The sequence below is a fragment of the Trachurus japonicus genome, chromosome 2 (genome assembly GCF_045865225.1).
Source record: "Trachurus japonicus isolate A0001 chromosome 2, Traja_1.0".
In the NCBI taxonomy this organism is placed as follows: domain Eukaryota; kingdom Metazoa; phylum Chordata; class Actinopteri; order Carangiformes; family Carangidae; genus Trachurus; species Trachurus japonicus.
The window spans coordinates 766,576-793,050 of NC_140908.1; the positions used below are offsets into that span (position 1 = coordinate 766,576).

General features: G+C 44.2%; 1 protein-coding gene across 1 annotated transcript; it reads left to right on the forward strand.

The window, feature by feature from the left end:
- The first annotated feature begins 2,630 nt into the window (after window positions 1-2,630).
- LOC146990451 (programmed cell death 1 ligand 1) lies at window positions 2,631-9,541 on the forward strand. The gene is made up of 4 exons (XM_085793960.1): window positions 2,631-2,711; window positions 3,436-3,473; window positions 5,436-5,750; window positions 7,588-9,541. Exons 1-4 carry the CDS (start codon window positions 2,695-2,697, stop codon window positions 7,731-7,733), a joined length of 516 nt encoding a protein of 171 aa, XP_085650086.1. The 5' UTR covers window positions 2,631-2,694; the 3' UTR covers window positions 7,734-9,541.
- The last annotated feature ends 16,934 nt before the right edge of the window (window positions 9,542-26,475 follow it).

Below are 26,475 nucleotides of genomic sequence, written 5' to 3' on the forward strand. Positions count from 1 at the left end.
ATGTGATGGTGGCGCCCTCTCCCTGTTGAACTCGGTATGTCATAAAGTCTCTCTGCAGTGTCTCCATGTCGTAAAGCAGCAGGACGACGCCTCTAAAGCAGGAATAATACTCTCTTTCCAGAGACACACAGGAGTCTGACATATTTCTTCATCGCAAGCAGCACACAAAGAGAGAGATAATGTCCACTCCACTTCGTCAGTCATCTTATAATAAACCTAACAATAAGCTACCACTGCAGAAACTACTCACCAGGCCACCAGTTGTACAGCACCAGGCTCCTCACGTTTTACAGCGAAAATAATAATTCTTACAATACTTACAAACATTTAGAAACCAAACAGAAGCAGCTTATCCAACATTTCTATGTTGAAGTGTCTCTGACTGATGCTGAGTCATAATAACTCCCAGACTCTCATCACTAACTATAACTAACCATATCCAAACGGGAATTGCCCATTGGTCCGACCTCCCATTGGTTCGACCTCCCGTTACTCCGATAAAACCAACCACAAGTCGGACCAATAGGAGGTCGAACCAGTGGGTGGTCCCGTTAGTTCGAACTGTCATCGCTACTTTGTGACAAGCTCTTCCATTGATAGGAGCATGCAGCTCGCTCTCTCTCTCTCTCTCTCTCTCTCTCTACGCACATCACACACATACACGCGCGGCCCAGAATATCACCATATTCAGTCAGAGAGCCAGATCATGTCAGATCGCGCACAACCATCATAAATGCTGATCAAGATGTGTAAACTGATAATCAGAGCCCCCCCTCCCAGAGTACAGAGTAAAAGAAATACACTTTTTTTTCTCTCCCCCCCTCCGCTCGAGCACGGCTGAACCTGGCCGGCTTGAGCTCACTTCACGGGCGCGAGCCTGCTGCAGCCGCCGCTGCTGCTGGCAGCAGACTGAGAGAGAGAGAGAAAAAAAAAGTAAATTTGGCTTTGGTTAGGTTCAGGCAATGAAGAAAGGAGTTGGTTAAGTTTAGTAAAAACAGCAGGTAGAGGCTAGACAGGCTGGAAGCATAATGAGCCTTATATGTTATTAATATGAAGTGCTTGTTTTGCAGTTAATTATGCACATGATCCGTTTGATCCCAGAAAGGAAAAAAGGATCAATGCGCAGCCTCTGTTTCCTTTCTGATTGCGTCCGTCTGTCTGTTCGGAGTGGGAGAGAGAGACAGAGAACCCAATCCACCTGTCTGTAATGTAAGTTTGATTTGATATGAGTGTCAAGGTTTAATTACGGACACCAATGAGCGCGCAGCAGTGCGTAAAAGTCGTGCGTAATGACAGCTCCTCGTTGGTGCAACACAATAAACTGCACCTCTTCTTCCACTTGTGTCTTATTGACAGGTGGAGCCTATATGAATAATGATATAAATGCATAGTGAACGGTAAGAATGGAGAGTTGGACTAATAACTAGTCCAGTTCGAACTAATGAGGACCTCCCATTAGTTCGAACTCTCATTACTCCGATTGTCGGACCAATGGGAGCTCGAACCAATGGGAGGTCGAACTAATGGGAGGTCGGACCAGTGCCATGGACCCATTCAAACGTGTCTCCAGAAATATTTTAAATGTTGTAACGTGTCCCATAAAAGATAACGTATGATATTAGTACATTGATAAAACATTAGAACTGGTTACGTTACCTTCACAGGAGAAAATACCGCAGTGACCGCACACAGATTCAAGTGAAACTTAACTTGAAGCAGCTGGGTGGGACCGTAGAGACTAATGGGAAATTTGCGGTCTTCATTCCGGCAAAACACAGAATTAAAGTTTTTTTCTTTCTTTGTCTTTAAACTGTTTGTTGAAGAGAAAACTACTTAATCTTTTTACTGCGTCGCTATATTATTTACCCATAACTCACCTGCACTCCAATGGTCACTGTCAAACTCGCTATGAGGATGCAGGTGGTGCAGGACTCACTTCTTTTTACAGTCTATGAGGACTCAGAGCTTCATGCAGGTTCATCTCAGGTAGGAATGACTATGACACTGCAACCAACTGTTAATACAACACTTTAAAATATGTTTATCATAATACGATAGCCTATGTAGGATGAATGAGCGAAAGGGCAAAGTCTGTGAAAGAAATGCTGGGCAGGTAGAGACAACAACACATTGGTAATACAATAAATAAATAAATAAAAATGACAGTTTTTTTTATTATTATTGTGTAACTCAGTGCTCTCTGATATTGTCTTGGTGCCGCATTTGTGGTGAGTTGTGCAGAAGCAGAAGGAGTTTGTGTTAAAGAGGAAACGAGAAGAGTGTTACACACACACACGGAACTCACAATGACATCATCTTCAGCTGACGTCAAAATCAATTAGATAGATAGATAGATAGATAGATAGATAGATAGATAGATAGATAGATAGATAGATAGATAGATAGATAGATAGATAGATAGATAGATAGATAGATAGATAGATACCTGTCCGCATATAAACGTTCAAAGTTATTTATTTCATGAATATGGGTTATAATAGCCTAATGGGTTAATATTGTACGTAGCCTGAGTGACGTAGCCAACATCCGGTCCGTCCGGTCACGTGACTTCCGCATTTCCTGTTTCATTTCCCATATGTTTCCTTAGGGAGAGTTTTTTTTTTTTTTTTTTTCCTTAGGGAGAGTTCCCTTCGGTCCCGGTGTGTAGAAGACGTCACACTGTCATAAAACGGGATGCGCCGCTTCAGCAGGTTGGTTATTAATGAGCTTCAGGTTTGGTCTTTGAACGCAGCTGGAGCGGAGTGACGTAGTGGACAGTAGCTTTAGCTTTAGCCAACGAGCTAACTATGAGCTAACAGGCTAACGGCTCAGCTTCCGGTCTCTCTCTCTGGCTAAAGTAATAAAACGGAACAGTAACTAACACGTTACAACACCGTTACGACTCACTAACACCTGTTGTAACTATGGTAACGACACGGTAACGAGCCAGCTGACCTGGTTAACTCACACTAAGCCGCATGGAGACAGGCTAGGCCTGGAGCTAATGAGCTAATGAGCGAGCTTCAGACAATAGACAGTTAATTAGAGAAGGAGGAAGGAAAAGGAGAGGAAGAAGGAGATAAAGGAGGAGAAAAGAAGAAGAGGAGAAGGTGAAGAAGCAGGAGAAGGAGAAGGAGGAATCCCCAAAGAATTTAGGCTAAGTCAAAAGCAACTGGACTTGGTTATTTGTCCAAGTCCAGTTGCTTTTGACTTAAATTCTTTGGGGATAACCATAGATATATAAACATAGATATATATACTGACAGTCAATGGTCAGTATATATGGGGGATAACGATGACCTGGACAAATGAGAATATTCACAGGAGAAGGAGGAGAAGAAGCATAATAATAATAATAATGAGAAGAGTCCATGTTGTTTCATTCTTTGTCTTTTCCTTCAGTCAGAAAGTCAAACTGTGTCTCTGTCTCCTCAGCTTCATCTGGATCGTCTCCGTCCTCTGGTTGGACTCAGGTGAGTTTGTCCACCAGCTGTCACATACAGTGCCTGACAAAAGTCTTGTCACTCATCCATCTTGCTGAAACAACAGCTTATAACCTGACTTTTAATTAATCCATTGGTTTTAGAAATGGCTCATATGAAAGCTAAAACCCTCCCAAATTATGTTTAATATACTAAAATAAATTTCCTTCACCGAAGAAAGATTGATCATTTAATGAACACAGAAAGGTCAGACTTTGGCAAGACAAAAGTTTTGTCGCCCTACATAGAGTAATGTGAAAATTGAACAAATAATTTACTTCAAATACAAAAATATGTTGCACAACATCAGTGAATTAAGTAGTGGTGCTGTGAGATCCATATTTAATATCTTGTATGACTTCCATGAGCCTGAAGAACTGCATCCATGCGGTTCGGCAACGATTCATACAATTTGTTGATGAAGTCATCAGGAATAGCAAAGAACGCAGTCTTACATGCCTCCCAGAGTTCATCAAGATTCTTTGGTTTCGTCTTCCATGCTTCCTCTTTCATTCTACCCCAGACATGCTCAATGATGTTCATGTCTGGTGACTGGGCTGGCCAGTCCTGGAGCTCCTTGATCTTCTTCGCCTTGAACTTTGCTGTAGAGATCGAAGTATGCGATGGAGCACCATCCTGCTGCAAAATTTGACCCCTTTTATGGTTGGGAATGTAAGAGGTAGCTAATACTTCTTGATATTTTAGGCTATTGATATTGCCTTCCACCCTGCAAAACTCTCGCACACCTCCATACTGGATGTAACCCCAGACCATGATTTTTCCACCACCAAACTTAAAGGACAATTCCAGGCGAATTCAACTCGGGGGTGTATTTTCATATCATTTTAGGTCTAAAAGAATGAATCTGAAGATTTTCAGTTTAATCGCTCCTGTTTTGCGGTAGCTGCGTCTGTCCCTGCATCGCCACGGCAGCAATGAATGGGAGTGGATGTAAGTTCCGCTGTTTAGGCTGTTTACAGCCCTCAAAGCCGCAATTTTTTTCCACAGACAGCGTCAGATGGCTACTCAAACATGCACCGAGAAGTTTATTTACTTCAAGCAAGCCGACATGTTTGTAAAACTAGATCTAATTCAAAGTCTCCCGGAGTCTCGCGCGAGCCCTAAGTTGCAGTGCTGGTGTATTCAGGCGCAGTAGGAGCTACCGCTTGTGTCATAAACACAGGAATATCAACTCTTTACTTGCTTGAAGTGTACATTTTTTTCCACAGACAGCGTCAGGTGGCTACTCAAACATGCACCGAGAAGTTTTTTTTACTTGAAGCAAGTAAAGAGTTGATATTCCTGTGTTTATGACACAAACGGTAGCTTTTCCCACTGCATGTGAACACACCGCGCACGGCAACTGGGTCTCGCGCGAGACTCCGGGAGACTTTGAATTAGATCTAGTTTTACAAACATGTCGGCTTGCTTGAAGTAAATAAACTTCTCGGTGCATGTTTGAGTAGCCATCTGATGCTGTCTATGGAAAAGAATTGCGGCTTTGAGGGATGGAAACAGCCTAAACAGCGGAACTTACATCCACTCCCATTCATTGCTGCCGTGGCGATGCGCGGACAGACGCAGCTACCGCAAAACAGGAGCGATTAAACTGAAAATCTTCAGATTCATTCTTTTAGACCTAAAATGATATGAAAATACACCCCCGAGTTGAATTCGCCTGGAATTGTCCTTTAACTGTTTTCTGGGTGAATCTCGGATCCATGCGGACTCCAGTAGGTCTCCTGCAATATTTGCGGCGGCTGTGAAATGTTGAAATTAGCCATTTCTTGTAAAAAATAAAAAAAAATTGATTGCACATATATTTGAGGGGCACTGAAGGTCAACTTGTACCCAAGCGACAAGACTTTTGTCAGGGACTGTAGATGCTTCTGCTTCCTGCTTCTCTTTGTCTTTGTCTTGACTTCTGACTTCTGTCTCCTCCTCCTCCTCCAGCCATCGCTCAGGTTGCCGAGGTGACGGGTTTCATTGGAGACGACGTCCTCATGCCCTGCTTCTCCCCATCCCCCAATGTCAACGTCTACTGGAGGGACAAAGACGACAAAGTGCTGTTGGACATCATTGATGGCGTCCACGACCCAACGACGCAGCACCAGAAGTTCAGCCAACGAGTCCTGAGTCCACCGGACCAGAACCAGAAGGGGAACTTCTCCATCATCCTCCAGAAGCTGCAGAAGGACGACGCCGGCGCGTACGACTGCAACATCCCGTCTGTAGGCGTGGAGAAGAGCTACAGGCTGCAGGTGGCAGGTGAGACAGCTGCTGCACAGCTACAGACTGATAGCACAAGACTATTCTGATTATTGGTGGAAAAATATCTCTCAAAACGATGCATATAGAAGTTATGCAATTATTATTCATTATTAATAGGTACAGAATCATCTTATTCACTAAGGAATATGAACTACTAAGTAATAATATAGATATAGACCAGTGGTTCTCCAACTGTTTTACATTAAGGACCGTAAACTGACAGAAATTAGACCACGGATATGAAGCGAACACCAGAAATACACAAATATTTGTTCTGAGACTGAAGAACGTTACTTCTCTAGTCAATGTTCCTTCAAATTAGGACCAATGGTGTGAATTTGTGGAAAGATTATAGAGAAATTAAGGGAAAAAAAGTGGCACAATTCCTCCAAAAAAGTTAAAAACATTTCTAGTGGAAAGTGGTAAAAATTCTCAAATAAAGAGCTTTAAAATAAATTCTAGAAAAAACTTTGGGAACCATTGATATACATTATTAAAATACCTTAAAATAAATGGATATTTAATATACAGATATAGAATGAAATTATAAAATAGAATGATATAGAACAGCGGTACTCAATAGGCGGCCCGCGGGCCGCATCCGGCCCGCCGAACCTTCCAATCAGGCCCGCGACTGAGTTCTACTAGTTTACATATTACTGTATACTGTATTTCTCGGGCTCCGTGCGCCTGTAAGTCAATGCGCTGGGACATAGAAACACGTGCGGAGCGTTTGTGTGTGCCTGTGAGGCGCTGCACTGGGATACAGAAACGCCGACGAACCCAAATCACCATGCGCGAGTGTTTGGGGAGCGGGCTGGACTGCAGGGTTTTCCCTGCCTGTCTGCAGAGACCGTGGGTGATTTTCACCGCCGTCTTGGTTCAACTGTGTGTGCATCATGCATGGGGGGCCGTTCAGATGAAGCGTCTTTTGCGCGCGCTCAAACCCATTCAATGTAGCCGCGAGTCATGCACGCTCACAACTCAAAAGCCGTAGCCGCGCGCATTTGATGAGACGCGATTGTTTTTTCGTGCACGTCAGCGGCGCACAGCTGCACGACCTGCTTCTCCCCCGGTGTTGTGCCCCGGTGCCCTCGGCCTGTGTCTCCTACTGTTTCCCACTGAGCTCTGCCTCGTTTGAAAGGTGAAGGAAGCCCGTGTGTGGAAAGACGTCGCCTCTGAGATGTAGAATGTGTGTTATAGAAGAGAAACACACATTTCAGGACCAATGACTTGTATCCTCAGAACAGAGTCAGACATGTCCTGTGATGGTCAGCCTCCTTTCATATTTAAGCTGAAAATCACAGGGCATGTCTGAGGATACAAGTCAGCAGTGTAAAGCTCCAGCATGATATGTAAATGATGATATGATAATGTCAAGATTTTTCATTTCATATCATACAAAACACCATGAAGTGTATAAATAAAAATTATGTGCTTACAAGTAAAATAAAAAATATTTAAATTATTAGACGAAAAAGGTGAATTTAATTTCAATCTAGGCCTATTTGAATGTTCGGCCCCCAAGGTGTCTGTTAAGAAAAATTCTGGCCCTTCGAAAAATGTATTTGAGTACCCCTGATATAGAATATATGAATTGGTAAGATTGTGAAGCATTGTTGTACTCTCATTTGTATTTATTTTTTATATATATTTTTTCTTTTGTTAGGTTAAGTTTGCTTTTAATTGTCTGTTGTGATGTACTGGACATTATGTTGGACCCCAGGAAGAGTAATGGGGATCCAACTAAAACAGTTAAACACCTGTTAACACCTGAGAATTAAAGCGTTCAGATTTCCTGACTGTCTGTGAACGTCTCACCTGGTCGTTGCAGATAAACCCGTCCCAGCATCGACTCCTCCTGCTCCTGCTGTTCATCCTCGATCTTCTTCTCCTCCTCCTCTGGCTGGGAACGCTGGAATCTCGCTGGCCCCGCCCCTCCTCCTCCTCCTGCTGGCGTCGGCATGGCAACGACAATGATGACGAGCAGCGACACCTCTGCCACGCCGTTCCACGCCGCATTTCATATGTTGAAGGGATAAGTTACTTTACTGCTTTCACTCTTATTTACTGAGGGCGTATTTATTTTTTTTAATATGATTAAAGCAGAAGTAAGCGATCCGGTCGTTTTGGCTAATGCTGCGTTCCAGGCAGGCTTTTGAAACCGTAAATTACAGCTTCATGTCACAACTTACGACTTTGTAGCGTTCCAGGCAACCCACTCGTGTTTTTCCGACCTGTTTTACCTGTGAAAGTCACTATAACGGCCACTCGTAACTTCTGACCCGTGAACTCATACCAGATCAAACTGGTACGACTTCACAGGTCGGAAAAACACGAGTTACGGGTTGCCTTGAACGCACCATAACTTCTTGTCAGCCGATGGAGTTAGCAGCCCCCGCCCTCGTCATGGATCTATTGGTCCTCGTCCCTACGTCACCACATTCAGGCGCATCCCTTGGCTGCACACACAACCCTTTATGCCGTTCTCTCTCCTCATTGGATAACACTTGTAGGATACGAGAAAAGTTTTCTCCTGGGCTCAGAGCAGAGCAGAGTGACTGAGAGACCCGTGTTTCGGTCCAAACACTCTATGTAAGTGATTGCTGTCGGAAGATACAACTATTTAAGACTTATATTAACACAAAAATATCGCTTACTTCTGCTTTAAAGGAATAAGTTACTTTACTGCTTTCACTTTTATTTACTGAGGGCGTATTTATTTTTTTTAATATGATTAATTTAAGTCACTTCTCATCAACACGGAGCAGCTGCTGTCACAAGAGTCAAACCCAAAAGAAGAAGCAACTTGGGGCTTGTTGTTCTCTGAGGTCTCTTATCAATAAGCTAGTGATAGGTTTACAGTACAGGTCAGTAGTGTCACAGTTTCTTATTTCGTTTCATATTTTTATTGATGTGTAGCCTATACAAAAATATCAAAGGCACTTGTAACAGGACACATCTGTGTCAGCTTTAAACATGTATGCACACATCCATGGATTTTAGATGAGCGTATTTTAAGAACAAACAACAATTACAAAAAGTAAAACCAAGTAAACAATAGGCCTACAATGAAAATAGTATTTGACGTAGTCTATATAGTTTCTTATTGAAGCTTGTTTGCAGCTGCATGAGGTTAGGGTCATGCAGATATTTATGTTATTTAAAGCAGGATATTATTACATTTCAATTATGGTCTTCACTCTCTTCTTCTGATTGAAAACCTGAGAAAATTGTGTTTAAACAATAGAGGGTATGCGTTTACGTCACGTTGCCCTCTGCCCCCTGAGTGGCAGAACAAGCATCCCTCAACATGCTGGCGGATAGCGGTGGACTCATAAACTGGATAAAATATCTTATATCAAAACAAATTGATGTCAAAAGGAATCGACAACCAGCTCCCCAAAACCGTCTGCTCCACTGACACTTCCTGTAACCATAGTAAGGCAAGGCAAGGCAAGGCAATTTTATTTGTATAGCCCGTTTTTACAAACAGTTTGTCTCAAAGGGAGACGGTAACACACAGTGTGACCGCGGTACCTGCAGAGTGACTGACAGGCTCACTGTTATAGTGCAGACGGGACGAGATCACAGCTGTTACTGTCGTCCTGACACTGACTCCCGAGCTGCTTTTATTCTGAAAAACTCTGACCAGTCAAACTGTAGGATGTGTTAGAGGACTAATTTATCTGTCTAAACATCATAACTATGACACCTGAAACTGTAAACACAGCTGATCGATCGAAAAAAATGACCGCTCCAGTGAATTTACTTTCCGTCATTGAGAACAGGTTCTTGAATGTAACTCGGTCAGAGTGAGACGTATCCTCAAGATGTTTAGCAGCTCTGTTAGGTCATGCTGCTTTACATGCTGGCAAAGCTAGACATGTCAGACTTGTATGGACTCGGAGAAAATCGCTTAGTTACTTGCTCGTTTTTAAACTTTGGCGGCTCTGCCACTCGTCTTTTTGCCACTCAGTGGACGTTCCACAGCGACTTCCAAGTACCGTGACGTCATGTGCATACCCTCTATAGAACGTCTGTGGTTGTCATAGAGACACCGTTGTTTCATGTTGTGTTCGTCTTTAGAGGGTTAAAGGTTACAACTAAGTCAACTTTAATCTTTATTCATGTGCCTTTTCTCATCTATCTGCACGATGAAACTTTAGAACATTGTTTTTAAACAACATTTCTTTGAAAGCTAAAGCTTAAAAAAATGCAATAGTACATGGAATTTTATATTTATATAAAACTGGAACGTTGTGACTTATGACACATTTCGCCAGCGCGGGTCACAAATGAAAGCCGAGTCTATTTTTATATTGTTTAAAGCTGGCCTGTGGAGTTTATACATATAAAACAATGTCCGTTACATTGCAGCCACTGCCAAACGACTTATTAGGATGATCATTGAACGCATCTCCACCACACAACAGTCCCTGGTTTACCCAGGAGCGCAATTGCCTCTGAGGAGCGACTTTCCCGCGCTGTCGCACAGGGAATTACGCATGCAACGCAACACGTTCGGATTTGACGTAGGGTTTAGAGCGCTGGTAAACAGAAGAGAAGAAGAACATGTTATCTTATTTTTGTCTAGTCTGATATGCAGCCGGTGGAAGCACTGACACTGCAGCCACCGGAGCGGAGGAGACCCGACGGCGGATTCTATCCCGCCCCCCTCCCCCCCCGACACGCACCGCACCGTACCTGGAGAGATCCGCCCGGTGAGCGCGTTCAGAGTCGACCACCGTACCCCCCCTCTCGCTGACCTCCGCGGTCCTGGCCCGCACAGGTACCAGGAGACCAAGACCCCCTGTCATGTCGGTCCTCCACCCTCTCTGATCCGCCGCAAGTTGCAAGAGCCCCGCGGAGCCCAGTCTCTCCCTCCTCTCCCACACTTCAGCACCTGTCCTGGGCTACAGCTTGGCTCGCTCCACCGTCCTTTACTTTTGAAGTAGCTATAACTAATAATAATGCAACGTATAGCCTAACTATACACGCGTATGAGTGATCAGAACAGTAAATTGTTTACACTACTTTTAAAAGGAGTAAAGTCATTTACGAGGAGCGAGCCGAGCCGACACGGTGCAGCCCAGGACAGGTGCTGAAGTGCGGATGAGAGGAGGACAGACCGGGCAGGAGCAATACAGAGGCGTCTCGTCGGTCCTCGGCCGTCTTTAATGTCCCGAGACACCTCTTTCAATCCGTTTAAGGTTATTTGTTTGTGTTTAGAGAGGCTATATTTGCTTAGAATATTTTTTGGCAACCAGAAAAGCAATGTTTGACCCGGCGTGGCGGCGCCATCACACTCGCTCGCAAAAAAAAAAGACAAGAAAAAAGGAAAGAAAAAACGCACTTACACACATTTTGGAGGAGGGAAGCGCGTCACAGCATCATTTTTATTAAATCATAGTTTTCTCTAAATTAAGACAGTGTGCGGGACTATTTTTCACCCAGCCCCCCCCCCAAAATGTAGGCCTATGTATAAAAATATGAAAATAAATTGCGTGTAGGCCTAGATATCGTTTAGGGATTTTTTTTTTTTTTTTTTTTACTAAACGTTTACAGTTTCATTCCGTGTAAACGTTTACACATGTATAAGGTCACACCCCTAAATAAATGCCAAAGCTGAATGACCACAACTTTTTTTTCTCTTCCTACTTCGCCAGTCACCTGGTTGCCTGGTTACCTGCACTTACCGTTCGGGGAGGGAGGGAGGGAAGGGGGGGTTCAACGTCATCGAACGGCGCAGGCTGACTGTTGCAGTAGCCTACTCGAAAAAAAACACGGCTGATGGCTCATAATGAGCAAAGCTCCACAGGGCAGCTTTAAATTGTTGTGAATGAACCAAACCTCTCATGGAGAAAGAACTGAAGGAAAGAGCTGCAGCCTGAACACCGTTTATTTATTTATTATTATCAGTTAAACTGACTGACTCATACAACCTGCAACTGGATGAATGAAGGATGAATCCACAGGGATCTGGATCTGGATCTGGATCTGGATCTGGATCTGGATCTGGATCTGGATCTGGATCTGGATCTGGAGGAACAGTTGTAGTTCTCAGCCTTAGATTCTAATGAAGTCTCAGTCAGGTTGTGTGACCACGGTGTGTAACACTATTGAACTGCTCTTTGTATTTAATAACTGCACTAAAACACCTTAAAACATATAATTTCAAAGTAAAAGCCCTTATTGAAGTTGATCTGTGTCCTGCTGAGCTTTTATTTTGAAGGGTCGACTGAACTGCTGAAATCTGATGCTGGAATAAACTGACTTTCTACAAATGTGGTGTGTGTTTTTTTTCTTCTTTCCCTATAACAACAACGACAACAACTCTGTTGCCATGACGATTACAACTTTTGCTGCTGCTAGTCTCTGATCACACTGATGGATCCTATGAGTCTCAGTCTCTTTTATATATTTTATCAGACTGTGTCGGTCAAATGTCACAGACCACGAGCAGCAAAAACAAATAGAAAAACAAATAAAATGAATGGGATCATAAGAGGACAGCAATTGTCATTTTCACGACTCGTGGTTTAGTTTGGAGTTGACAAACGCGGTCGAGAGCGTGGCTACTTTGGCGGTATCCTTATGGGGAGGGATGACGTAGATCCCAGTGGAGAGCTGCACTGTGATAGGTTTCCTTCTTTGACAAACACAGCTCGTGTCCAATAGTAAAAGACCTGAAAGTAACCAGTACTTTTCAGCCTTCCTACAAATTAACTCAAGTAAAAGTACAAATATTTGTCTTGGAAATGTATTCAAGTAAGAGTAATAAGTACCAGAGAAATCTAAAGTACAAATCCTCTCGATATGTAGAGTACAGTCAAGTAAATTTACTCCGTTACTGTCCACCACTGTTGAGCAGGATGTTGGTGTTACCGTGGCGACGGCTGAGGACAGCAGCAACAGTTTTCACTTCCTGACATGAGTGGTCATCTGACTTCACTAAAACAACCACAGAAGAAGTTTTACTTCCTCAGGAGCTGGAAACAAACCAACCAACGTGGAAGTATCCATGGAAACAGAGCTGAGGACCAATAGACTGAGCTCTAACCAGTTAAGTAGAAAGCAGAAATTGGCTGGTGGGGGGGCAGAAACTTTTGCCAGGAGATTGACAGCTTATAGTCTACATAATAACAGTCCAGTCGGCTACCAGAGGGCTGAAACGCATCTTGTAGCCTTCATAATAACTACAGCGCCAGGGGATTGTATTAAAGCATACAACTACTATAGTTGTATGCTTAAGTATTTTCAAAACAGCCTGAACTTTAAGAATATGCATGCTGTGGTGGTGTCATATGAATGTAGAAAAATTGATATGACCAAATATAGAGGGGAGAATAAAAAACGGAATTCCACACATAGATGTGGTAAACACACAGAAAAAATATTATGAAGTTGTTTTTAAATGTTATATAGCTGTTCTTTTAGGTCTTGGGGATTAGAGAAAAATAACCTATAGGCTATAATTTACATTATTTAGTCACCGTAGGACCACTGGAACAAAACTACTTTTTTTCCCGCGGGGTTGATCGCGGTAATTTCAACACTGTGCAATAAGCACATTTATCTAATTGTCTTTCGAACTGCAGATTTGTCATTCAACACTCACCTGGTGTAATTCTGAGCTTTGACCAGCAGATGGAGCCAAAACACCACGTTGAGCCAGGAGAGACTCACCTCACTGTTTCTGTAAGGAAACATCATGTTGGTGTTGTTGAGAGGAGGAAGAGCTGCAGCTCAGGACGAGTGTGATGAAATGTTCCTGTGTGTCTGAACCAGAGACTTCAGAGTCAGGACCTGGAGGAGACACGACACACACAAGGTCAAACAACAAACTAACAACACAACGTTACCAGACAGAGTTGTTTTAGAGGGAAATTCATGCAAAACCACTGATGCGTGTTGCCTTCAGGGACAGTTTTTCATCAACAGTCTCTGTATTTCCCTCTAAAACAACTCTGTGTGGTAACGTTGTGTTATTATCTCATAGCGTGGTGAATGTGCAGGTCACAACTTGTCCACCAGAGTGTTGTGGACTTGTTGGATTGTGTATTTGATGAGTTTGATGAGGGAAACCAAGAAATCCCATGAGCCTCCGTAGCGTAGCTCTGAGCAGCTCACGGCTCTGCTCCGCCGTTCTAAAAATAGCTTGCACCGACAATTAAAGGTAACAAACCTACTGCTATGACTATAGGGGTTATGGCAATGGACTAAATGTTGAACTATCCCTTTAACAACCAGGCATGCCTGTGTTCAGGTGGTTCTCATGGAGCAGAACTAACTCCGTCACCTCTGCTGCTCCTCACCGTTAATCCAATTAGGCGTCCGGACCGCCGCCTCCTCCAGCCAAGGAAAAGGCCCCGAGCAGCAAGACGCCTCGCTCTGTGTGTGTGTCTGTGTGTGTGTGTTGTCTCCTCTGGGACCACAACTGGAGCGCACACACACACAGATACATCCAAATGAAGTGGTAATGAGTGGATGCTCATCTCCGCCGCTCTGAGCTCTTTGTTGCTGCTGTTTATTCTCCTCCTGCTCTCCTCTCAGCATCTATCTGGACACACATACATATATATTAATATATTAATATATAAATATACACATACTACATGCATATACATGACACTCATGTAAAATGTTCCACACCTGGAGGGAAAAGTCAACACAGACACTCTGCTGGTCCTGATCCTCAACATCAAGATCTACAGAAACACATACAGCCTGTAGGTCATCTTCCTCTTCCTCCTCCTCCTCCTCCTCTTCATCTTCATCCTCAGGCCTGTGGGGTTTGTGTTTATGCCGCTGTGCTGCATTTCCATGCTGCTCTGGGGGGGTTGGAGGACCGACCTCACCTCCTCATCGGTTGGTTTATTCCTTTTACTGTAAATGGGTCAAACTTCAACCTGACGGAGGAGGAGGAGGAGGAGGAGGAGGAGGAGGAGGAGGAGGAGGAGGAGGAGGAGGAGGAGTAGAAGAGAGGAGGAGGAGTAGAAGAGAGGAGGAGGAGTAGAAGAGAGGAGGAGGAGGAGGAGGAGGAGGAGGAGGAGGAGGAGGAGTAGTAGAAGAGAGGAGGAGGAGTAGAAGAGAGGAGGAAGAGGAGGAGAGGAGTCCAGACTGAATAAGATGCTGAAGATCTGCTCATCTTCAGCAGGTTATATATATACATTATATATAAATGTGTGTGTTTATATACACAGTGGTGACAAAAATGATTACAACAGCTGACAGGTCAGAAAAGACATTTTTTGTCTCCAACACATGACGTCATGTCATAATGTCCATGGTTATGCAGACGGCTGCTCTGAGCTCAGTCAGAGTAAGTGTGTTTATCCACTTTTACCTTTAATATTTGGTGTGTCCACCCTTTACAGCACCACATGCGCCACAGTGTCAATATCTCTCTTGACAACTTCAACACTAATGTAGAATAGATCCTTCAACTCGCTCCAAACCTGCTCCATGGGTTTGAGGTCCAGACTTCTTCTGTGAAGGAACGTGGTTGTGAAACAAAGAAGAGTCTGAAGGGAAGTCCACCAAGATTCAAGATCTGTAAAGAGTCATGGACACCTTCAGATACTGGTTGATGAAGACCAGACCTGGAGGAAAGCTCCATGAAAGTCACCTCAGACCAACACGGTTCTTCATGTGGAGCGACCACAGCTCTGCAGCAACACGCCACATCTGGTTTGTCCAACGGCCCTGAACACACCTCCACCTCCAGGTGACCAGGGAGAGGGACGGAGAGCTGGGTCACATGACCATGACCTCCACCACGGAGACGAGACAGTCCGGGACCAACTGGACCAGAGAGACAGAGCTGGAGATTTATAGATGTAGATGTTGTGTTTGAAGACACGGCTTCAGTGTGAGGAGAAGCTTCTGTTTTCAGACCAGGCCATAAATCCACTCAGTGTCACTCAGCCCCCCCCCCCATCGACCCCCCTGTCCACCAGGCCTGTGATTAACCAGCAACTCTGACCTTTGACCTCTGAGCGGCCGGGACGACAATTAGCCAGAGTCGAGCCGAGGAAACATCTGCCTCTTAACGGCTCCTTCACCTGGTTTCTACTGAGGAACGACACCACGCTTCAGAGCCCAGGAGTATCCTGCTGGACACATTTACATTTACTGCTTCACCCTCCTGTTGTCCTCCTGGGTCAAGACAGGAGGGAAGGAAGGAAGGAAGGAAAGATAGAAGGAGGGAGGGAACAGATTGGGTCAAAAAGGAAGGAAGAAGGCAAGGCAAGGCAATTTTATTTGTATAGCCCGTTTTTACTAACAGTTTGTCTCAAAGGGCTTTACATGACATCGTAACAACATCCTCTGTCCTTAGACCCTCACATCGACTGAGGAAAAACTCCATGGAAAACCCTTTTAACAGGGAAAAATTGTGAAACCTCAGGGTGAGCAACAGAGGAGGGATCCCTCACCCAGGACGGACAGACGTGCAATAGATGTTGTTACAGACAAGAAAACAGTTTACAGTTTATGTCACAGAATGTGCGAAATATGGAAATGTTAGCAGGAGTTGATGAAGGCAGTCTCTGGTGAGGGGGGGGGGGGGGGGGCTGGGGGTGGGCGGGCAGGGAGAGCTGGCCAGCTTAATGGGAGGACTGGGTGGTAGACTGGTCCATGGGAAGGGAGGGGAGGCCGGTCTAAGAAGTAAGGACAAAGTAAGGACGAAGGGAAGGAAGGAAGGAAGGAAAGGGAAAAGGATTGTGGAAAGCAGGAAGGGAAAAGGGAAGGAAAGAAAAGTGGAGGGAGGGAACAGATCAGGTCTATTGGATCAAAAGAGGAAGAAGAAGTAAGGACGAAGGGAAGGAAGTAAGGAAGGAAGGAAGGAAGGAAGGAAGGGAGGGAGGGAGGGGAAAAGGATTGTGGAACGAAGGAAGAGAGAAAGGAAGGATGGAGGAAGGGAAAAGGAGGGTTAATGTAATATGTATTTAACCAGAGAAGCTGCAGGAGTTTCACCTGTCACATCAGGCTGAGGGGGGGAGGGGGGGTTGGTGTGTGTGTGTGTGTGTGTGTGTGGGGGGTAAACTCATGTGAATTCCCCCCCGGGACCGGGACTGAGACGTAAGCGGAGCCGACAACATTAAGGACTCAGTGTTTCACATTAAGCAGATTAACGAGCTGCTTCCTCTCCAACAGGCCCCGCCACAATAAAAGCTCTGCTGAGTGTTTACTGACACAACAGTCAGAGCTGCTGCTGCTCACCGTCCTCGCCGTCCTCGCCGTCGTCTCCGTAATGAGCCCACGATTAGGAAATGATCTGGAATTGCTCAGAATCCGACTTATTAGCATAACATTAATTGCTTTGTTTCATAAAAGCCAGCTGGCTAATTGTTCTCCGCTCCTGACGCCTGATTGGTCCTCGCTGTCTGTCTCTCTGTTACCAAAATAAAAGCCCTGAGCCGCCACTCATGTCACAGATCCATCACCCGGCGCTACGACCTTGACCCCGCCCACCCTCGCTCCGCCGCCGCTCGCTGTCACACAACCAATCACGTCCCTGATGACCTTGTGTCACTCATCACACACAGGCGACGCCCCCCCGTGAGCAAATCAAACACGCTCGTTGTAATCGCTCCCCGTGACCTCTGTGACCTCTGAGCAGAAGAGACCTGCTGCTCCGCTGCTCCAGGTGGGGAATCGAACACACGATCAGTAACCGATGATCAGAGGAGACGGACCGGCGTCTCCACGGCTCTAATAAAATATATACAGTTCATTTGTCTCCATGGATTTAAAGGACGATTCCAGCTAAATTCAACCTGACACTGTCTGGTTTTATGGGAGGTAAACAGCCTAAATATCATACGTTGCCGTGGCGATGCAGGGACAGACAGACAGAACTACTGCAGGACAGGACACATTAAGAAGAAAATCTACACATTCATTCTGTTAGAGCTGAAATATTAGAAACTAGAGCCTCAGGTTGGATTTTCACAGAATCGTCCTTTAAGTGTTGTCAAGTCAGTAGCAGACACCTACCTCTATATTTTAATGAATTGAAATTGTTGTGTTTATTTAGTCCTTTAGACTGTCGGGTCCTTATATATATATATATATATATATATATATATACATATATAAATACTTATACATTTCCTTTGGTTATACATTTACGTAACACTTTATAATACACACTAATAAATTAATAAATACTGAATTCTTCATTTATAACACATGTATACTCATTAATATGTAGTTCATAAACAGTTCAAATGTTTTACTCATCACTGATAAGTACTAACTGTATCTATAAACTACATACTATTGAGTATTCATGTGTTATAAATGAAGAATTCATTTAAAGGGTTACCTAAATGTATAACCAAAGGAAACATGTACAGTATATATATATATATATATATATATATATATATATATATATATATATATATAAGGACCCAACAGTCTAAAGGACTAAATAAACACAATGATTTCAATTCATTAAGATGTAGAGGTAGGTGTCTGCTATTGACGACACTTAAAGGATGATTCCGTGCAAATCCAACCTGGGACTCTAGTTTCATATATTTCATCCCTGACAGAATAAATGTTTAGATTTTCTTCTTAATGTCTCCTGTGAACAAACCCCTCGGACAATCTGACATTGTCTGTTTTATGGGATGTAAACGGCCTAAGATCTGTCTGCTCCCATTTTACGTTGCTGTGGCGATGCAGGAGACAGTAAAAACTAAATCTACATATTTATATATAAATATAATAATATAATAATATAATTTGAGTTTGAATAAAATATTAGAAACTAGAGCCCCAGGTAGAATTTGAGTGGAATTGTCCTTTAGGTATTGTCAAGTCAATAGCAGACACCTACCTCTACATCTTGTTATGTATTCTTGTTACACCTGTTATATTTGTTTATATTTATTGCATACTTGTGTTATTTTGTTCATTAATCGTATCTATGACATCGCATCTTGACCTCAGTATTAATGTTTTCAGTGTAGTGTTCAGGATCTCTGAGCCAATCAGGCGCCTGTCTCCATTAAACTGTATTAAACATGGAGCTGTGAGTGTGCAACACCACTTCCTTTTCAAGTCCACATCCAACACTCTCTCTCTCTCTCTCTGTAGCGGTGGATTAAAGGGGCCGAGGCGTGGCGTCTCTCACCTGGCGCCGGGAGCAGGAAGCCGGAGCGGAGCGTTCCCGTTTGATCCGGTTGGAGGCGGGACTCCCGGGCTGAAGGATGAAGACGATTATGTTTCAAGGGTTTCACGTGGCGAAGCCTGAATTCATGTCCGGCCTTAATAGTGCTCGTTTTCTGCCTTGTTCACTCCATTAGCGGCGAGCGGGGGGCCGAGCGCCGGAGCGCCGCTCGCCGCTAATTACGGCGTGAGGGATGATCGGACCGAGGGCTCATTAGCGGCGGTGCGGTGCCGAAGCATACTGTCTCTCTCCTGGATAATGATGTTGGATCCGTGGAGAGGGGGGGCCGGCGCTCGCCGCTCCATCAAACGTCTGCATGTCCAGGGGTTAACGCGGCTGTTGACTTCTGCCGTCTCCTCGGCCAATCAGACGGCTCCACGGCCTCGTTAACAGGAAGTGAGGACGAGCGGGAGCCGAGTGCTGGAGTTTAAAGACACGATCAAGATCGGCTGCTGTTTCATAATAAAGACTCCTTCAACCACAGACACACGGTTTAGTAGGTTTTAATTCATCCTGATTCCTTTAAAGGGATAGTTCAACATTTAGTCAAAAGAGCCGTGAGCTGCTCAGAGCTACGCTACGTAGGCTCATTATGGGATTTCTTGGTTGCCCTCATCAAACTCATCAAATACACAATCCAACAACTCCACAACGCTCTGGTGGACAAGTTGTGACCTGCACATTCACCACGCTATGAGATAATAACACAACGTTACCAGACAGAGTTGTTTTAGAGGGAAATACAGAGACTGCTTGATGAAAAACTGTCCCTGAAGGCAACGCGCATCAGCGGTTTTGCATGAATTTCCCTCTAAAACAACTCTGTCTGGTAACGTTGTGTTGTTATCTCATAGCGTGGTGAATGTGCAGGTCACAACTTGTCCACCAGAGCATTGTGGAGTTGTTGGATTGTGTATTTGATGAGTTTGATGAGGGAATCCAAGAAATCCCATGAGCCTCCGTAGCGTACTGTAGCTCTGAGCAGCTCACGGCTCTGCTCCGCCGTTCTAAAAATAGCTTGCACCGACAATTAAAGGTAACGAACCTACTGCTATGACTATAGGGATTATGGCAATGGGCCAATTTGCCAAAATGTTGAACTATCCCTTTAAAGTCTGATTTGACTGCTGACCCCAGATCAGGATCAGCAGCTGACGGCTTCTTCAAAAAGGCGTACTGTCCCTTTAACACTCTCTCTCTCTCTCTCTCTCTCTCTCTCTGTAGCTCCTGTCTCTGTGCGTTGGAAACCCCTCGGCTCATTACGGCCTCTTCCCGACACCACGCAGCAGAACTAAGTGCTGCTGTGGAGCCGCTTCCGTCTCAGCTCCGTCAGGATGAGAGGAGGAAAACCAGAACCAGGACACGAATACCAGGATGAAATAACGAAAAAACACTTTTAATTCAAGTTCATTTTCACCGTTCAGCTGACGACACTTCAACCAGCTCCAACACACATCTGCATATTAATCATTACTGATGACAGGGTTCCTACACATTTGAAATTTCCAAATTCCAGACTTTTTCCAGACTTCTCGGTAAAAAATAATTGGTGATATTTGAGTGAATAGACGTACAAAATATTTTAAAAAATCATGCAATTAATAATTTGTTTTCAGTTCAGGTGGAAATCCTAAAGAGTTGAGGTGGAAATACTACAGAGATAAAAGGTAGAAATCCTTAAAGGTATAGTACGTAGAAATTCCCCCCATCTAGCGGTGCGGTTGCATATCTGAACGTATTCTTGATGTTGCATTCAGGTGAAATGGGGCAGACGTCAGACAGACAACAGACGCTGCATGTAACAGGATAAACAAGTGGTCCGCCAGCACGAGGCAAAACAATACAGGCCTGACAATATGTTGTCATGGTGATGTGGTATTGTTTTACCGTCTTTCTCTGGTGGAGTAAAATGACGGTTGGTTTGCCGACGGCCGTCTGCCTGACTGCACCTGAATGCAACACCAGTGCCTCCGTCCTTCCTCACACTACACAGTGGTGACAGTTTTAATAGGCCGAGCCGACAGCTCCGCTGAGTTTCCATGGTTACCTACGGTCACGCTGCCACTCAACGTAAAAAATGGCGATGCAACATGGCCGCCTAGGTTCAGTGTGTCGCCCACTTATGTATTTGTAACCAGTGGCGGCCGGTCAATAGGGGGCGCTAGGGCGCCGCCCCCATCAAAATTTCAGGAAAAAAGTGTAGACACAGTAAACATAAATAACATAATAAAAAGTAATTACCATATCTGTTCAGTGTTCAGTCATACAATGGGTTTTACTTTAAAATGTGTAAGCCTTTCCATTCCATATTGGGTTTATTCTGGGTTGTTTCATACATTTCAATAGCAAGGGGCGCCGGCCTAATGAGTGTGTATGTGGGCTCTTAAACTTTTGGCTTCCATGTGACTTCATGCTGGTCTCTAATTGGTCACTTCAAGATTCTCCTCCGGGCGCAGCTCTCAGCGCGTTTGGGTCATTTTTTCATCCAATCGGATTGATTCATGATACCTGACCTGTCAATCAAAGTCACTCCCCTGGCAGCGGAGACGCGCCTGTCACTCAAACAGTTACAGATGCACCCGCGTGCACACGGAGCAGACAGACAACAACAAGACAGGAGACAATGGCGGCCGCAGCAAAAGAAAAATCAGTTGTTTCTTTACGAAATAATCCTTTCACGAGGCGTTCGCTGGAGTAAAAAAAAAAGGATAAAGGAGCTTGGACCGGAGCAGCCTGACTTAAAAATCCTGCAGCAGGCAAGTGGCCGTGGACAGAGTTACACGACGCTTCTCCCGTCTGTGTCATGCCAAACTCAGCTGAGGGGTGTACTGCGAAGCCAGTTTAGTGTGTTAGCGAGGTATGTTGAGTCTAAAGCCAGGCTCTCCTGTACTACAAAGGTGGCTCTCTTTTAACCCGACTAGATCACCACGGTAACTTATGCTTAGCTCATTACCTGGTCCCGACCAGGTTATATTCAGAGTTTCATCCTAAAATCGGCTATAAAGGCGCCGCTGTTTCACTATTTAGCCTAACTAATTTTCAGCTGGCGTCACCTTTACTTTGAAAGTCCAGTGGAGCTGGATCAGAACGGAGCATTTGTACGGTGGGAGAGATCAGCTGATCCGCTGCTGACTGCTGTTTACTGCTGGATGTGAAGTTAGCAATGCTCTTTATTTATCTTATTTATCTGACGCCCCCCCAATTTATTTTAGCACCAGCCGCCACTGTTTGTAACGACTTGTAACAACTCATTCTAAGGTACCAGAAAGCTTTCATTTGTATGCAGCTGTGATTCACCTTCAGTGAAATACAGATTTATGAAAGACATGTTTGATTTTTGATAATAAAACGCCAGATAAGTTACACACTGGGTCTTTAAGAGTTAAAGTAGAAATCCTAAAGAGTTAAGGTTAAGGTTCCCCTTTAAGTGAAGAAACAACAGGTTTATTCCGGTTGTGAGGGGGAAATGAAGCCGATGTGACGGGATGAGTCAGAGAAGACAAACAAACCAAAGAAGCGTGGGATCAGTAAAGGAGCGCGAGAACTAACGAGGTTAAAGAAGAGACGGCGAGAGAGGACAGCGAGACGTTTCCTGTGAGAACGGCGAGCTGCTGTCGGTCCCTCAGACAATACGTCCTTTCATTCAGGCCGAGCGGCTCAGACGGCGGCTCGGCGCCCTCGCCCCTCGCCCCCCGCCCCCCGCCGGGCCTTCATGTGGCTAATGGAAGCCGACACGGCTCACACCCAGAGGAAACCACCACCACCACCGGGCGCTAACACCATTTCAGACCGGCCCAGATTAACGCCGCCATGATTAGATCAGTGTGTGTGTGTGTGTGTGTGTGTGTGTGTGTGTGTGTGTGAGGCGAGGTCAGTGCAGCTCTGCTCCTGTCTCTACCTGCAGCTCCTCCAGAGGTCAAAGGTCGCGCTGTGTGTCTGTGTGTGTGTAATAACAGTGATTACCTGGGAACACCTGCTGCTGCCGCTGCTCGCCGTCTAAACCCTGACCTCAGGACCAGCTGGGACGTCCCCACGCCGTCGCCACGGAGACCTGCAGGTCGTCCAACGTCCACGTCCACAGAGACACAGAGACCAACTGAGTTAAACATCTGGAAACTCGTCACTGGAGTTCACATCATAGAGCTGCAACTAACTATTATTATCATCATCTATTGTATTGTATTAGCACATAAAAGATATGTAAAACAGCAGATTAAAAAGTGGAACAACAACAAAAAACACATACAAAGTTACAGTAGATAAAGCAGATGTGCAGGAGAAACCAAAAAAAACAACCCCTAAGAGCGTCAAGTCAAGTTTCCTCCTAAAGATAAACATTCAACATACATTTAATTTACAGTCATGTGAAGAACATAAAACAACAAAAGCAATGTTGATTATGCGTCGCTCAACTGGACCAATAGAAAGTGAATTATTTGTTGCTTTAATGAATTTATGCTTGTGCCGTTTCTAAGGTGGATTGGTGATGAATTCCAAAAGTGCGGATCTCTAAATCTAGAACTGAGTGAAAGTAGAGTTGGAAAAAGTGAAATGAAGATTAGTGTTAAAATACAGTAGAGTTTGGAAACAGATTGGAAGTAACTTGTGAATAGATTGATAAACATTCTATTCTAATGATTAATCGATGAGTTGTTTGGTCAATAAGATGTTAAAAATGTCTTGTTTTGTCCACAAACCAAAGAGAGACTCAGTTTATTGTCATAAAGGAACAAAGAAACCAGAAATATTCACATTGAAGAAGCTGGAATCAGAGAATCTGGACTTTTTTTTATTAAAAAACTAATCAAACTGATTATTAGATGATTAAAAAAGTTAACAATGAATTCAATAATCGATTGTTGTTCATTATTATTAACTGCTGTGGCTCTAGACATCGTCTCATGCAGGAGGTGAAGAGTTTGCGGTCGGTTATTTCTCTGTGTTCACTGATGAATAAAGAAACCTTCGATGGTTGATAATCAATGACGTCATCATGAACCATGAACTCTGATTGGAGCAGAAACCTGCAGCTTCGTCTCAGACTTCATTTATTTCATCTGTCTGGATGTGAAGGTTCAATAACTCACATTCACAGGTCGACGACGTTAAACGATGATGAGAAGAAGAGCTTCAGTAAAAAAAGAAGAGGATGACAGCGGTGGGTTTGTAACGAGGGATAATTAACGAGCTCTCTGCTCCTGTTGTTGTGTGCTGACAGGAAGTTAAGTTTAAGTCTCTGGCTTTTATTCTGAAGGGATCACAGAGCTTCCTGTCCAGAACCTGAGGAACGACCGATTAAAAACAGAAGAACGACAGCTCTGACAGACAGGACGTATGAGTTTAACATGTGTCGCCATGGGAGCTGTTGCTGGTTTCATTGATCCTCATGAGAAACGATGAGGAGACGATCGGTTTCACTGTAAAAACACACTGCGTTAAATCTGCTGCTCACCTCAGAATAAAACTGGTTCTCTCATTCTGAAGCAGACGCGTCTTCATCATCATGAGTTTCTCCTCTTCTTCAACATCGTCTGTAAACATTAACATTAACATTAGTGAACCTTTAAAGGAATAGTTCAACATTTTGTCAACTTGGCCCATTGCCATAATCCCTATAGTCATAGCAGTAGGTTTGTTACCTTTAATTGTCGGTGCCAGCTGTTTTTAGAACAGCGGAGCAGAGCCGTGAGCTGCTCAGAGCTACGCTACGGAGGCTCATGGGATTTCTTGGTTTCCCTCATCAAATACACAATCCAACAACTCCACAACGCTCTGGTGGACAAGTTGTGACCTGCACATTCACCACGCTATGAGATAATAACAGAACGTTACCACACAGAGTTGTTTTAGAGGGAAATACAACTTGTCCACCAGAGCGTTGTGGAGTTGTTGGATTGTGTATTTGATGAGTTTGATGAGGGAAACCAAGAAATCCCATGAGCCTCCGTAGCGTAGCTCTGAGCAGCTCACGGCTCTGCTCCGTCGTTCTAAAAACAGCTTGCACCGACAATTAAAGGTAACAAACCTGCTGCTATGACTATAGGCCAGGGAGTATGGCAATGGGCCAGTTTGACAAAATGTTTAACTATCCCTTTAATCTTTAATCGACTTGTTTGGACGGAGATTTTCTGCAGTGCATTGATCAATACTCACCCTGCTCGCTGCCAGAACACACTCAGGGAGGGTGAGGGGTGAGGGGGGGTCGACCTCGGCCGCCGATCAATGGAGTCCCTTTCAGCTCTGATGATCAAAAATCCGATGGTGGCTGTAAATGTTAATTGATCCGAGCAGAGCAGAGCGTTGTTACACTGCAGCTTTAAGACAGTGAGGATGTTTGACTCTCCAGATGTGAATGTGAACATCCAGATGTTCCAGACTCTCAGGATCAGTACAAAGACAGATGCTGCATCATTCTGATCATAAAGAAGAGTTTTAGACTTTAGATGTTTAACAGACAGTTGGACAATTTTAACCATTTATTTATTGCTGGTTTTTAGTTTAGTTGGTTTTTAGAGTTGATTTCATTATGATTAGATTTCGGTTATCTGTTAATTTAGTTCTTTTCTTGTTTATTATTTGTGTTTTAGTTTCATTTGGGCCGTTAGGGGCATCTGAGGTTATATGTATGGCTACGGTGAGGGACCAGCATGCACCTGGGTGGGAAAATGTTTTTTTACTGGAGTTTCTTTGTTCTTTTCTGGTCAAACAAACCACATTTTAGTTGAAACTGGACGCATGTTTGGACGTTATGTTTCTTCCAGTCCGCATAAACGAGGTTTAAAGACACGACCGACGTCTTGAAACTTCTGTTCATTGAGAATCATTTTGTGTTTTGTCATGTTCATTTAAAGAGGAACTCTGTAGTATTTCCACCTTAACTCTGTAGTATTTCCACCTTAACTTTGTAGTATTTCTACCTTAACTCTTTAGTATTTCCACCTTAACTCTTTAGTATTTCTACCTTAACTCTTTAGTATTTCTACCTTAAAGCAGATAACAGCGGCACGGCCGTTTCGGCTAATGCTGTGTTCAAGGCAGGCTTTTGAAACCGTAAGTTACAGCTTCAAGTCACAACTACGACTTGGTAGCGTTCCAGGTAACCCGTAGCTCGTGTTTTTACCGTCCTGTTGTCTGTGAAAGTTCCCTATAACGGCCACTCGTAACTTCCGACCCGTGAACTCGTACCAGATCGAACTGGTATGACTTCACAGGAAGGAAAAACACAAAGTACGAGTTTCCTTGAACGCACCTTGAGTTAGCAGCCCCCGCCCTTGTCAGGCATCAATTGGTCCTCGTGCTACGTCACCACATTCACGCGCATCCCTTGGCTGCACACACAGCCCTTCATGCCGTTCTCTCCCCTCATTGGATAACACTCTGTATCCCACAAGGAAAATTTTCTCCTCGGGTTACAGCAGAGCAGAGTGACGGAGAGACTCGTGTTTAGGCTGAAATACTTCATGTAAGTGATTGCTGACGGAAAATAGGACTATTTAGGACTTATATTAACAAAAACATTCCACTGATATCTGCTTT